The sequence below is a fragment of the Erinaceus europaeus genome, chromosome 7 (assembly GCF_950295315.1).
Source record: "Erinaceus europaeus chromosome 7, mEriEur2.1, whole genome shotgun sequence".
NCBI classification, from domain to species: Eukaryota; Metazoa; Chordata; class Mammalia; order Eulipotyphla; family Erinaceidae; genus Erinaceus; species Erinaceus europaeus.
Window position 1 is genome coordinate 63,833,121 of NC_080168.1, and position 14,313 is coordinate 63,847,433.

The 14,313-nt window shown below is 46.6% G+C and overlaps 1 protein-coding gene across 3 annotated transcripts in view; it reads right to left on the minus strand.

The window, feature by feature from the left end:
- Positions 1 to 425: 425 nt before the first annotated feature.
- Positions 426 to 14,313, minus strand: part of TM7SF3 (transmembrane 7 superfamily member 3) — a 31,181-nt gene continuing 17,293 nt past the window's right edge. Inside the window, exons 4-10 of one of the 3 annotated variants that reach the window (XM_060194573.1) lie at positions 12,091 to 12,268; positions 9,218 to 9,304; positions 8,760 to 8,840; positions 7,703 to 7,855; positions 6,121 to 6,218; positions 4,857 to 5,019; positions 426 to 1,555 (exon numbers count right to left, since the gene is read on the minus strand). In XM_060194573.1, coding sequence (XP_060050556.1) covers positions 1,293 to 1,555; positions 4,857 to 5,019; positions 6,121 to 6,218; positions 7,703 to 7,855; positions 8,760 to 8,840; positions 9,218 to 9,304; positions 12,091 to 12,268 — 1,023 coding nt within the window. In that variant the 3' untranslated portion in view covers positions 426 to 1,292. The remainder of the gene's footprint in view (positions 1,556 to 4,856; positions 5,020 to 6,120; positions 6,219 to 7,702; positions 7,856 to 8,759; positions 8,841 to 9,217; positions 9,305 to 12,090; positions 12,269 to 14,313) is intronic. The other 2 variants (XM_007538670.3, XM_060194572.1) reach the window with 2 other exon arrangements.

A 14,313-nucleotide genomic window follows, 5' to 3' on the forward strand; every position in this document is an offset into this window, starting at 1 on the left:
TGTTTCATGATAAGACAATTCATGTCACCCAACCCACTTTAAAATTTAGATATGAGCTGGCAACGTGATTGATTACAGGAGTTTAATACTTTTCCTGATCCACGACTGGCTGACACTACTAGAAAATTTGGGGAGTGCAAGTTCACAACTCTGTCAAAACTTTGAAAAGGACTTGAAGTGAAAAAGAACAGACCATCCAAATTACTATGATCTGTATAAACTGGCCCATTTTAAATAATCAAAACTATTAAAATTGCCATCTTCAGAAACAGAAAACAAAGTTTCTGTAAGAGCTACACACTTAAAATTTATTGAAAAGCAATTTTTTAATACTTACTATTTTCTCTTGTTGCCCTCGTTTTTCATTGTTGTTGTAGTTATTGATGTCACCATTGTTAGATAGGACAGAAAGAAATGGAGAGAGGAGGGGAAGACAGAGGGGGGAGAGAAAGATAGACACCAGCAGACCTGCTTCACCACCTGTGAAGCGACACCCCTGCAGGTGGAGAGCCGGGGGCTCCAACCGGGATCCTTCTGCCAGTCCTTGCGCTTTGCACCACGTGTGCTTAACCCACTGCACTACCGCCCGACTTCCTTTTTTTGGTATTTTATCACAAAAATAAAGCAAACAAAAAAAATCTTTTAGGGAGAGAGCATAATGGTTATGCAAAGGGACTCATGCCTGAGGCTCCAACTTTGCAGATTCAAGTCTCCTGCACCACCATAAGACAGAGCTCAGTAGTGCTCTGGTATGAAGAAAACAAAAAAAGGCTTTTAGATAATGTATGCTAGTGAAAAGGCATGTGAGCAGGTCCTCAGATGGTGAGCAGTTAGGCTTTCTTTTGTCCTCCCAAGCTCAAAGGCCAGGAGCAAATCCCTACAGATCCAGATCCAACCACAGTAACCAATTAAAGACTCAAGCTAGCACCCCACCAAGTTTAGACGCACTCAAGTGACAGAATTGCTTGTGGAATTATAAAAAGAAACGGGGTGTGGGGGGAGTCACTGCTCTTTACTAATATGTAGTGTATCTACTTCGTGAGATATATTGGTCAGTCATTTATAAACAAGGAAATTCCTCAAGTATTAAGAATGGAGAAGCCTCTCTAGCATGACCTTTGTGTTCCGCTTTCTAAGTGTTTGCCTCCTCTCCCTGGTACCCCCATGCCAGGCATCAACTGGGAGCCTAGCACCAGGCAGAGCTAAGATCCCTAAGCTGGACTCTGTTCAGATTCACCCCATAGAGCCCTGAGCCCATTCAGACCACATTCCACAGCAGCACAGGGGGGCAGCTACAGAAGCAGGGGGGTTCTCTCTCCGGTGGACTCTTCCTTCTGGAAGAGCTCTTTGATCTGGGCCAGCTGGCCAAAAAGCCTCTCCCTCAGCGGAGGGATGTGGTAGCTGGGATCCAATACATTTGTCACCCTGCGCTCTTGCTCTCGCTTCCAGAGCTTGTAGGGGTGGGGAGGGAATGGCGGCTGCCCGAGCTCTCTCCGGATCTGCAAGGTTATTCCGCTCACGGCCAGCATGCCCCACACGGCCAGCAGGATGAAGTCTGCAATGTAGGAGGAAGTCACAGTTTGAACCTTTGTATTTTTGTTTGGGATCAGGGGACACAGCATAGTCTATGGTTATGCAAAAAGCCTGAGGCTTGATTCTCAGGTTCAGTCCCCAGCATCTCAGTAAGCCAGAGCTGAGCAGTACTCTGGTCTCTCTCGGAAATAAAATACACACACACACACACACACTCTCACACACACACACACACACACACACACACACACGTCTGTCGTATGCTTTACTTTGGTTTGTTCAAGCCCTCCCCCGCCAAGAGAATTGGATCAGTCCTATTAATTTCGCGGGCCTGCTTGGCCCCGCCCCAAGGAACCCCGGGAGAGGGTTCCTGAGTGAGAGAGTGCCAGAGAGACAGAGTTCCTGGGTTCCTGAGTTCCAGAGTAAGAGACGGTTCCTGAGTTTGAGAGTAAGAGAGAGTGCCAGTTAGACAGAGTTCCTGAGTTCGAGAGTGCCAGAGTTTCAGAGGGTTCCCCAGTACGAGAGTTCCAGAGTTCCTGAGTTGGAGAGGGACAGAGTAGGAGAGAGTGCTTGCGCCGCCGCAAAGAGACAGCGGAGTTTTGTTCGGTGATTAGTTTGTCTTAGTTTATGAATCGTTGTTCCTGAATAAAGAAATACAGCTTCCCTGCCCAGCTGTTGTCTCCGCGTCTCTGTTACCCGCCGTGAAGCTAGCCAGCCCGGCAAGAGCATTCCGAAAATTTTAACAACACACGTCTCTCTCTCTCTCTGAATTAAAATACATATACATACACACAGGCTTGGGAAACAGCATAATGGTTGTGCAAAAAAACTCGTGTGAGGCTATGAGGCCCTAGGTTTAATCCCTAGCACTTCCATAAACCAGAACCTGGAGTGCTCTGGACTTGCTATTTCTTTCTCCCTCTGTCTCATTAAAAAAAAGAGGGGGAGGGGTAGATAGCATAATGGTTATGCAAAGAGACTCTCATGCCTGAGTCTCCAAAGTCCCAGGTTCAATCCCCTGAACCACCACAAGCCAGAGCTGTGCAGTGCTCTGGTGTTTCTCTCTGTGTCTTTCTCTCTCTGCATCTCTCTCAAAAATAAAATAAAATACTTTAAAAAAAATTTTTTTAATAAAAATAAAAAGGGGGTAGATAGCGTAATTGTACAAGGAGACTCTCATGCCTAAGGCTCCAAAGTCCCAGGTTCAATCCCCTGCACCACCATAAACCAGAGCTGATTAGTGCTCTTGCAGGGAAAGAAATATATATATTTCTGTTTTTTAGATTCTCTCATGTAGTTTATGAAATAGCAAAAGGGGGAGAAAGAGAGAGAGAGAGGAGAGAGGTCAGAACAGCACTCTGGCTTATGCAGTACCAGGAATCAAATTTGGGACTTCATGCATGAAAGCCTAAAGTACTATCACTACAGAACCTCCTAAGTGGCTGAACTCCAGAGCCTGAGAACTCAACCCAGGGGCAGACGGCAGTGCACCTGGTCAAGCACATGCATTACCGAATGCGAGGACATGGGTTTCAGCTCCAGCTTCCCCTCCCCCCACCACACACATACACATCCTACCTGCATGAGTGGTGAAACAAGTACTACAGGTGTATCTGTCTCTCTCCTTCTCTATCTCCCCTACCCCTCTCAAAATTTCTCTGCCCTATCAAATAAAGGTGGGGGGGGAGCCACCAAGAGCAATGGATTGGTCGATCATGCAGGTGATAACCCTGGTGGCAATAAAGAATAAATAAATAATAGTGCCCAGAAAAGAAAGAGAAAACTCTCGTGGCCAGCAGGTAGCTCACCCAGTACACACTTGACCCCGAAGGAGGACCCAGATGTGATCCCTGGGCACCCCGTGGGAGTGCCTGTAGGGGGTGGAAGGGAGGCTCCACAAGTGGTTAGAGCAGTACTTTCCTTCTCTCTCCCCCCTTCTCCTCTCCCTCTTCCTCCCCTTTCTCTCTGTCTCTGGAGAAAATAGGAAAAAACAAAATGGACACCAGGAGTGGTACAGCTGTGTAGGCAGTGAGTCCCAGCATTCTACCAGATGAGCTACCTACCAAACCCTATAGTTTTAGAAGTGTTTACAGCTAGGAAAATAGTTCAGCTGGCAGAGCACAGGACTTGCACACCTAAGGCTCCCAGTTTGAGTTCTAGTACCCTATGTACCGGAGTGGAGCTTAGGCTCCTCTCCCATGTGAAACTGTCTCACAGAAGACAAAAAAAAAAAAAAAAAAAGCAATTGTGTGTGTCTATATTGAGGAAGGTACAGGTAGAGGAAGACCCAATTGTGCGCACATATTACAGTGCACAAGGATCCAGGTTTTAGCCCCACTTCCCCCCCTGCAGGGGGGAAGCTTCATGAGGAGTGAATCAGGTCTGCAAGTGTCTCTTTCTTTCTCCTCTCTGTCATCTCCTCCTCTCTCTGTCCCAGCAAATAAAATAGAAAGAAGGGGGTCAAGCAATAGTGCAGTGAATTAAGTACAGGTGGTGCAAAGCACAAGGACCAGCATAAGGATCCCGGTTTGAGCCCCCAACTCCCCACCTGCAGGCAAGTCACTTCACAGGTGGTGAAGCAGGTCTGCAGGTTTCTTTCTTTCTTTTTTTTTTTTTTAATATTTATTTATTTCCTTTTGTTGCCACTGTTGTTTTATTGTTGTTGATATCGTTGTTGTTGGATAGGACAGAGAGAAATAGAGAGAAGAGGGGAAGACAGAGGATAAGAGAAAGACAGGCACCTGCAGACCTGCTTCACCATCTGTGAAGCGACTCCCCTGCAGGTGGGGAGCTGGAGGCCCCAACTGGGATCCTCCCACCAGTCCTTGTGCTTTGCGCCCTGTGCACTTAACCCGCTGCGTGCACTTAACCCGCTGCGCTACCGCCCAACTCCCCTGCAGGTTTCTATCTTTTTCTCCCCCTGTCTTCCCCTCCTCTCTCCAATTCTTTCTGTCCTATCTAACAATGATGACATCAATAACAACTACAACAACAATAAAACAACAAGGGCAACAAAAGGGGGAAAAAAATAGAAAGAAGAAAATTTTTAAATGTCCGAGGCTCCAAAGTCCCAGGTTCAATCTCCTGTACCACCATAAGTCAGAGCTAAGCAGTGCTCTGATAAAAATAATAATAAATAAATAAAAATTAAAAAAGAAATAATGACCGCCAAGAGTGGTAGAACCCTAGAGATAGCTCTGATAGCAATTTTAAAAATAATAAAAGAAAAAAAACAATAATGAATCAAGAGGCATCTGTGTGGTGAGTGTCTCTTCTTTGGCCTGTCAGCACAGCCCTCCACCTCCCTGGCTCCTAGGTCTTACCGTTGGTCTGCAAAGGCACGCTAGTGAAAGCTCGGCGGAAGTCTGGGTACAGTGCTCTCTTGAGAATGTTGAGGGTGATGAAAGACAGGCTGGTGTAGGAGTAACTGCCCACAGCCAAGACCACAGTGTAAGAGCCCACAAGGCCACAGGCCAGGATGTTCATCTGTGGAAATAGGAAACAGGGAGCACTCAGGCCTCACTTCCAGCAACGCCAGAGTACCTAACACTCAGCTCTAGCCCAATCACAGGGATGCACTTTTTTTTTTTTAATTTATTTCTTTATTGGGGAATTAATGTTTTACATTCAACAGTAAATACAATAGTTTGTTCATGTATAACATCCCCCAGTTTCCCATTTAACAATACAACCCCCAAGGGATGCACTTCTGACCTTCTGGGGAACAAAAAAAAAAGGAATCAGTCTCCAAGCTAAACAAAGGTTGCCTGAAAAGATGAATTGAAACCACCTTCCAGACCCCAGGTGAGCCCTTCAACAGCTATTCACCTGAGGAGAAGGCTCCACTGGTCCAGTGTGATCAGCTGCAGACACCTAGGCTGCTGCTTCCATGACAACCTGTCCTGCTCTGCCCCCAGTGTTAAAGGCACACTTATAAAGTGGGGCTGCTGGGGATTGGTACACCTGGCTGAGTTCACACAGTGCACAAGGAAGCAGGTTCAAACCCCAGTCCCCACCTACAAGGGGGAGGAAGCTTCATGAGTGGTGAGTCAGGACTGCAAGTGTCTCCCTTCTCTTTCTCCCCTCTCTCAATTTCTGTCTTATCAAATAAAAGAAAGAAAAAGGAAAATGGCTGCCAGGAGTGACAGATTTCATCTTGCAGGCACCAAGCCCTCAAGATAACCCTGGTGGTGGTAATAAGAAGGAGAAGGAAAAGGAAAAGAAAAAGAAGGAAAAGGAAAAGGAGGAGGAAGAGGAGGAGGGGGAGGGGGAGGGGGGAGGGGGAGGGGGAGGAGAAGCAGTGACAGCAGCAGAAGCAGTGACAGCAGCAGAAACAGCGACAGCAGCAGAAACAGCGGTAGCAGCAGCACTGTTAACTCTGGCTTATGGTGGTGCTGGGGATTGAACCCAGGACCTCTGGTATATCAAGTTGCTGTGTTACTGACATGACCCAACAAGGTTAGTTGGAACCTGTGAGGTGATGCAGCCCTCCTTAGTAAGCGAAGTAGTTAAAAAGCCACCACACGTGATTATCTAGAAGACCAGGAAGGCATGATGGTTACATCTGACCACTGCAGAAGCACTTACCACACGGAGGCAGGCCAGGAAAATCACCGGAACGATCAGAGCCATCAAACAGAAGGCCACCCAGTACACGGCATCATCTTGAAAGACGCCTAGGTTTCCTGAAAAAAGCAAACAGGAATCCAGAGTAAACAGGAGGTCACGGGGGCCAGATGATGGTGCACCTGGTTGAGCACATCTGTTACAATGTACAAGGACCCAGGTTGAAGACCCCAGTCCCCACCTACAGGAGGAAAACTTTGCAAGTGGTGAAGCAGGGATGCAAGTGTCTGTCTCCCTGTCTATTGACCCCCTTCCCTCTTGACTTCTGGCTGTCTCTATCCAATAAATAAATAAAGATAATTAAACAAATTTAAATGAGTTAAAAAAATTTAATAAGTTTGCTGTGGTCTGGGAGGTGGTGCAGTGGATACGGCATTGGACTCTCAATAAATGAGGTCCTGGGTTCAATCCCCAGCAGCACATGTACCAGAATGATGTCTGGTTCTTTCTCTCTTTCCTCCTATCTTTCTTGTGAATAAAGAAATAAAATCTGTGGTTGGGAGGTGGCACAGTGGATAAAGCATTGGACTCTCAAACATGAGGTCCTGAGTTCAATCCCCAGCAGCACATGTACCAGAGTGATGTCTGGCTCTTTCTCTCTCCTCCTGTGTCTCTCATTAATAAATAAATAAATAAAATCTTTAAAAAAAAAAAAAAAAGAAAGAAAATCTTCAAAAAAAAAAAAAAAAGCAAAGAATTCACCGATTTAAATGCCACCTTCTCAACATCTGGAGGCAGGCATAGACTGAAGCTTTCGTGGAAGGACCAGGGAGTGTGTGAGAATCATCTGTGGTTTTTTTTGTTTTGTTTTTGTTTTTTTTGCCACCTAGGTTACTGCTGGGGCTTGGTGCCAGCACTATGAACCCATGTCTCCTGGTGGCCATTTCTTCCTCCCCCCCCCCCTTTTCTTTCCTCTCCTTTCGACTATACTTGATAGGACAGAAAGAAAATGAAAGGGGAGAGGAAATAGAGAGGGAGAAACAGAGAGACACTTGCAGACCTGCTTTATCACTTGTGAAGTGCACCCCCCACCCCGCAGGTGGGGAGTGGGAGCTCGTACCTGAGTACTTGTGCATAATAATATGTGCATTTAACCAGACACACTTCTGCCCAGCCCTCATCTTTTTTTTTTATTTATTTTCCCTTTTGTTGCCCTTTTTTTTATTGTAGTTATTAGTGTTGTTGTTATTGATGTCATCGTTGTTAGAACAGAGAGAAATGGAGAAGAAGAGAAGACAGAGAGGGGGAGAGAAAGATATAAACCTGCAGACCTGCTTTACCACCTGTAAATTGACTCCCCTGCGGGTGGGGAGCCAGGGGCTCAAACCAGGATCCTTAGGCCGGTCCTTGTGCTTTGTGCCACATGTGCTTAACCCGCTGCACTACAGGCCGTCTCCCGCATCTCCCGCATCCCGTTTTTAAGAGTAGCCTGTCACGGTACAGGCCCTGAATTTATTAACCAGGACAGCTGAGAAGAGACTGGGCTAGCCCCAGCCCTTCTTTCCTCTGTGTGGTGACCCAAGCCATAGTAGGCATCCCTTACCCATAGGAGTGAGGAGCAGCACGCCGTACCCCAGCGTGCCCAGCACCATGCCAGGGCATAGCAAGCAGAGCAGGAGTGTTCCAAATCGCCACCACACCGCCACCACAAGGAGCCCGCCGATACAGCCCACAACTGCTGTGAGGATCAGCCGCACTGCACAGGGGAGAAGAGAGGAGACTGAGTAGAGGTGGGGGTGGACACAGACTACAGGTCCAGGACTGGGGACAGCCAGGGCAGGGAGGCCATGGGCTCTGCCAGAGCTCAACCTGCAGCTCAACAAGATAGACCTGGGCTTGGGAGGCAGAGCTGGCCTGAATCCCAAATGTGTGACATGACAAGAGAAGTTCCTTGAGCTGTCACAGGTCTCTCATCAGTATGGCTTATTACTGAGTCTATATGTACCAAGGACTTCACCAGGGAAATGAAAAACCAGGAGAAAAAGTCTAAATGTGCATAGCACAGGAAATGTTTAGTTAGTTATTGACCTGTTATTCTACACAAATAAATACATATGAGCAGGGGAGAGAGCATAATGGTTATACTGAGAGAATCACATGCCTGAGGCTCCAAAGTCCCAGGTTCACTCCCTGCATCACCATAAATCAGAGCTTGGCAGTGCTCTGATGAAATAAATACTAATATAAATATAAATATATACGGAGTCAGGCAGTAGTGCAATGGGTTAAGTGCACATGGTGCAAAGCGCAAGGACCAATATAAGGATCCCAGTTTGAACCCCTGGCTCCCCACCTGCAGGAGAGTCGCTTCACAGGTGGTGAAGCAGGTCTGCAGGTGTCTATCTTTCTCTCCCCCTCTGTCTTCCCCTCCTCTCTCTATTTCTCTCTGTCCTATCCAACAATGATGACAATAATAGTAACTACAACAATAAAACAATAAAGGCAACAAAAGAGGATAAACATTTAAAAAAATATATCAGGATGTCACAGAGAGAGAGGCTGTCACACCCAGTCCTGGTTAAACAGCTGAGGGGCAGGCGGCATGGACACAAGGAAATCCTCAGGAACACCCAACAGAGCTAGCTGGCATGGTCACTCACCATCATAGGCAGCAGGTGTCACCCTCGTGACCAGGATGTAGAAGAGGAACCCCGCAATGATGAACCCCATGAAGAATAGTTCTGGTCACAAGCCATCAAGAAAAGGGAACAAGCAAAAACCACACGTTACGCTTAGGTGGGTACAAATTTAATTTACTCTCGTGTTGTTTTTGTCATTACCATGGCTTCCCTTCTCTCCATCCACACAGACTCCAGATGCTCAACCTCAGTCATCTTTCCTCACTCAGCCAGTCTGGCCATGGAAGTTTGCTGTGGAAACCTCATTTCACCTCCACCTGGCAAGTGGAGTTTTCAGTCTACTGTTGAGACTGAGAGGATCCAGGCACAAACCCACAAGCAGCAGAGATAGGTAGCTCCCTGCCGGCTCCTGGCACAGAAGAGATTGCTCAGTGGCACCAGGAAAGAAGACCACCAGCACACAAACAGCCTTAGGTTACCTGTTTTCCAGAATCTGTGCCCAAAGAAACAGATGAAGAGGCCAAACAGGGCGAAGAGAGTGAAGAACACTTTGGTAGATACTCGTCCTGAAAATGAGGAACAGTGAGTGGGTTATGCATCCAACTGGGTTATTTGTATTTATTCATTTGAATGAAGCTTAAAGACAGCAGAGTGGGGAGTCGAGAGGTAGTGCAGCGGGTTCAGTGCAAGTGGTGCAAAGTACAAGGACCACGTAAGGATCCCAGTTTGAGCCCCTGGCTCTCCACCTGCAGGGGACTTGCTTCACAAGCAGTGAAGCAGGTCTGCAAGTGTCTATCTTTCTCTCCCATCTTCCCCTTCTCTCTCCATTTCTCTCTGTCCTATCCAACAATGAAGACATCAATAACAACAATAACTACAACAACAATGAAAAACAAGGGCAATAAAAGGGAAAATTAATAAATATAGGGGGTCAGGTGGTAGAGCAGCGGGTTAATTGCATGTGGCTCAAAGCGCAAGGACTGGCATAAGGATCCCTGTTCGAGCCCCCATCTCCCCACCTGCAGGGGAGTTGATTCACAGGTGATGAAGCAGGTCTGCAGGTGTTGGTCTTTCTCTCCCCCTCTCTATCTTCCCCTCCTCTCTCCATTTTTCTCTGTCCTATCTAACAACGACAACAGCAATAACAACAGCAATAACTACAACAATAAAAAAAAAAGGGCAACAAAAGGGAAAATAAATATTTTTAAAAGGGGGCAACAAAAAAGAGGAAAAAAATATATATATATAATGTGGGAGCCAGGTGGTGGCGCACCTAGTTGAGCGCACGTATAATGATGCACAAGGACCGGGGTTTGAGCCCCCAGTCCCTGCCTGCAGGAGGAAAGCTTTGTGAGTGGTAAAGCAGTGCTGCAGGAGTCTCTCTCCCTCTCTATCACCCCCTTCCCTCTTGATTTCTGGCTGTCTCTATCCAATAAAGATAATAAAAAATTTTAAATAAATAAATAAATATAAAATGTGTCAGAGTGATGCTCTGATCCACTTTCCTCTTTTCTAAATAATTAATGAAATCTTAAAAAAAAAAAAAAGACAGAGTAGGGTAGGGAAGATAACAATGTTTATGTAAAAAGACATTCTTTGGCACCAGGTGGTGGTGCACCTAGTTGAACACACGTCGCAACACACCAGAACCCGGGTTTGAGCCCCTGGTTCCCACCTGCAAGGGGAAAGCTTTGCGAGTGGTGAAGCAGGTCTGCAAGTGTCTCTCTGACTCTCTCTCCTTCTCCTCTCAATTTCTCCCAGTTCTATCCAACGAAATAAAAAGAAGGGGAAAAAGGCCCCGGGAGCAGTGGATTCATAGTGCCAGCACCAAGCCCCAGCAATAACTCTGATAGCAATAAAAAAAATTAAAAAAGAAAGTAAAGATAAATCTGTATGGGATTATGGAATCTCACATGAATAAAGTCCTAGTACCAAACAGAATAGTACAATATATATAAAACAAAAAAGATCAAGCCAGAAGTAAGAGACAGCATTCTAGATTACAACTAGTTAACAGGTTAGTTAAATGGAAGGCATTATCGGATAGATTCTTTTTAGTTTTTTTTCTTTACTTTTTTGCCCCCAGGGTTATTGCTGGGGCTCAATGAATCCACTGCTCCTGCTCCTGGAGGCTTTTTTTTTTCACCTTTTGTTGCCCTGGTTGTTATCATTGTTGTTGTTATTATTATTGTTGTTGTTGGATAGGGCAGAGAGAAGTCGAGAGAGGAGGGGAAGACAGAGAGGGGAAAGAAAGATAGACACTTACAGACCTGCTTCACTGCTTGTGAAGTGACCCCACCTAAAGGTGGGGACCCAGGGGCTCGAACCGGGATCCTTACGCCAGTCCCTGCATTTGCGCCATGTGCGCTTAACCCTCTGTGCTACCGCCTGATAGGTTCCATGGCACAGTTTCTTTCTTTTTTTTTTTTTTTAATGAATTTTGTTGTAGTGTTGGTGGTGAAATAACTACTAAAATTCAGTAACATCTGTAGATTAAGTAGAGATCAGTAGGGGGCTGGGCAGTGGCATACATTATCATACACAAGGACCAGGGTTTGAGCCCCAGCTCCGCACCTCCAGGGGAAAAAAAAACTTCATGAGTAGTGAAGTGTGCAGGTGTCTCTCTTTATCTCTCCCTCTCTGTCTTCTCTAACCTCTCAATTCCTCTCTGTCCTCTCAAATAAAAATTAAAAAGGGAAAAATGGCCTCTGAAATGGTGGATTCATAGCACAGGCACAGCCTCAGTGATAACCTTGGTGACAGTAAAAGAAAGGGAAGTAGGGAGGGAAGGAAAGAAAGAAATGGGGGGTCGGGCGGTAATGCAGCAGATTAAGCGCATGTGGCGCAAAGCGCAAGGACCAGAGTAAGGATCCTGGTTCGAGCCCCTAGGTCCCCACCTGCAGGGGATTCGCTTCACAAGTGGTGAAGCAGGTCTGCAGGTGTCTGTCTTTCTCTCCCCTTCTCTGTCTTCCCCTCCTCTCTTCATTTCTCTCTGTCCTATCCAACAACAAACGATATCAACAATAATAATAATAACAACAATAAGGCTACAACAAGGGTAACAAAAGGGGAAAAAAAAAGGCCTCCAGGAGCGGCGGATTCATGGTGCAGGATTAAATGGTGGAAAACAGGATGTGACTAGGAGAGGGGGCGGAGTGGAAAAAGAGCACAAATCAGTGGGGATTAAACCAGTGCAAACAAAACAATGATTAGTAAATAGACCACAGCATCAAGCAACGCAACAGAAGGGGTCTTAGAAGCAGAATTTAGAAGCGGACCAACACTACGTTGCATGCCAGATGCCTGTGGGGCCAGGGAGGCCACTTCCCAGGCTGCTGTGCAGGTAACTCACCGAGGGTTGAACAGCCGCCCTGTGGAGTCCCAAGGCCACAGGCGTACGTATGCACAGGCACATAAGCAGCAGATGTGTTCAGGATTGGGTCCCTGACGATGACATTGTAGATGACCCCTTGTCCACCAAGGGAAGAGAAGGACATGGTTGTCTTATCATCCTCGGTTAGGGTCACCACCTGAAGCCCCAAGCGGTGCATGGTTAGTGTTCAGATAATCAGCTGAGCAGCATTGTCGTAGTCCTGACATCTCGGGATAGTCGGCTACAGAACAGATTTATATTTCTAAGACTGACAATTGATTTAATGTGACAGTAGGAGCCAAAGCATCACTCTCAAGGTAGATGCACTACAAGGAGTCAAACTCTGGACTGCAAGTCCTGTGCTCTAGCAGTAAGCCACTTCCCTGGACTAAACTAACTTATCAATACTGTTGAAAACATACACCAACCCACTTTTTTTTTGGACATGGAGAAAATTGAGAGGGAAGTGTGTGAAAGAGAGTGGGGTGGCCCTGGTCCCCACCTGCAGGGGGAAAGCTTCACATGTTATGAAGCAGGGCTGCAGGTATCTCTCTGTCTCTCTCCCTTTCTATTTCCCCCTCCCTTCTTTATTTCTCTCTATCTCTATCCCAGAATAAATAAATTAAATTAAGCATGAAAAAAAGAGGGGGGAGAGACACCTGCAACACTGCTTCACTACTCTTAATACTTGACCAGGTGCTTGAGCCTGGGTCCTTATGCACTGTAAGGTGTGTGCTCAACCAGGTGTGCCACCACCTGGCTCTTACCAACCAACCTGTTAGGGGCTGGACCCATTGCCTGGGAAAGTCCAGGCCATAGTTTCCATGAAGTCTGAGCAGGTCTGACTCCAAACCTACCCACCCCCACATATACACACACACACACACACACAGGCTGAGATATGGCTGGTCCCCCCTGACCTCTGGAATTTATGATGGCTGGACCCCCAGACATGGGCGCCTTTCTACACATGCCACACCTCCCCCCTTTCCTTATTTAATTAAAAGCCATAGATTACTGTGCGTTATTAATTTAAAAACTGCCAGTAAACAGATTGCTCAGCTGCCTCCCTTTTCCCCACTGATGCCCTAAAGTACTTGCAATCTACCTCTGGAAAAATGTACATTGTAAAGCTTGTGACCAAACCTTGTGTGGTAATCTTTTACTTGTGATCAGTCTGTAGGTCAAAATGTGACTATGCATTGTGTTGCTCTGTGTTTGGGTTAATGGTTACCTCAACTCCCGCTCCCCCGCCCCCCACCCCGAGTTATGGGTCTATTTGCCTGCCTTTTCTTTCAATAAATGAGTTGCCCCACTGATGCTCTCCCAGAGCTGACTGCTCGTCTCTCTAGCACTTTGCCCTCAGCACACAGAGCTACCCCAGGACCCCCAGAGAGCTGCTCTGACCTCCGTCTCCCCAACGGCCAGGGAAGGAAGGTGGGACCCAAAATCGGTGTGGGACTCCACACCAATCCACTTTTAAAAAACTTCTATTATGGCTATTGCTTGGGCTCAACACAGGCACTACATATCTACCACTCCTGGAAGATATTTTATTTCCTTTTTTCTTTTATTTTGGATAGGACAGAGAAATTGAGAGGGGGAGAAAAAGAGGAAGGGGGGAAAGGGAGACACTTTCAGACCTGCTTCATCACTTTCAAAGCTTCTGCCATACAAACAGGGAAGCAGAGACTCAAAGCCAAGTCCTCTCCGATGATAACGTGTGGACTCAACTGGGAGTGCCAATACCTGTTCCCATCAACCCACTTAAAACAAAAGTCTTTTATTGTAGTGCCAGGGACTGAACCTAGGGTCTCGCATATGTGTATCTCCTAAGCTGTCTCTCTGGACACTTTTTCTTGTGCCTTTAGGGTTATCTCTGGGGCTCGGACTCTGTACTATGAATCCACTGCTCCTGGAGGCTATTTTTTCCCATTTTCGTTGCCCCTGTTGTTATTATTGTTATTGCTGTTGTTACTGTTGGATAAGACAGAGGAAAATTGAGAGAGGAGGGAAGACAGAGAGGGGAGAGAAAGACAGACACTTGCAGACCTGCTTCACCAGTTGTGAAACAAACCCCCCCCGCCCCCCCCTCATAGGACTATGTGAAAGCTTGGTAGAGCTTAGGGGAGCTCTTCCATCCTTGGATGGAGGTCTGGAAAGACACCCCATCTGTTAGCCTCTCCCATATAGGAATGAGCT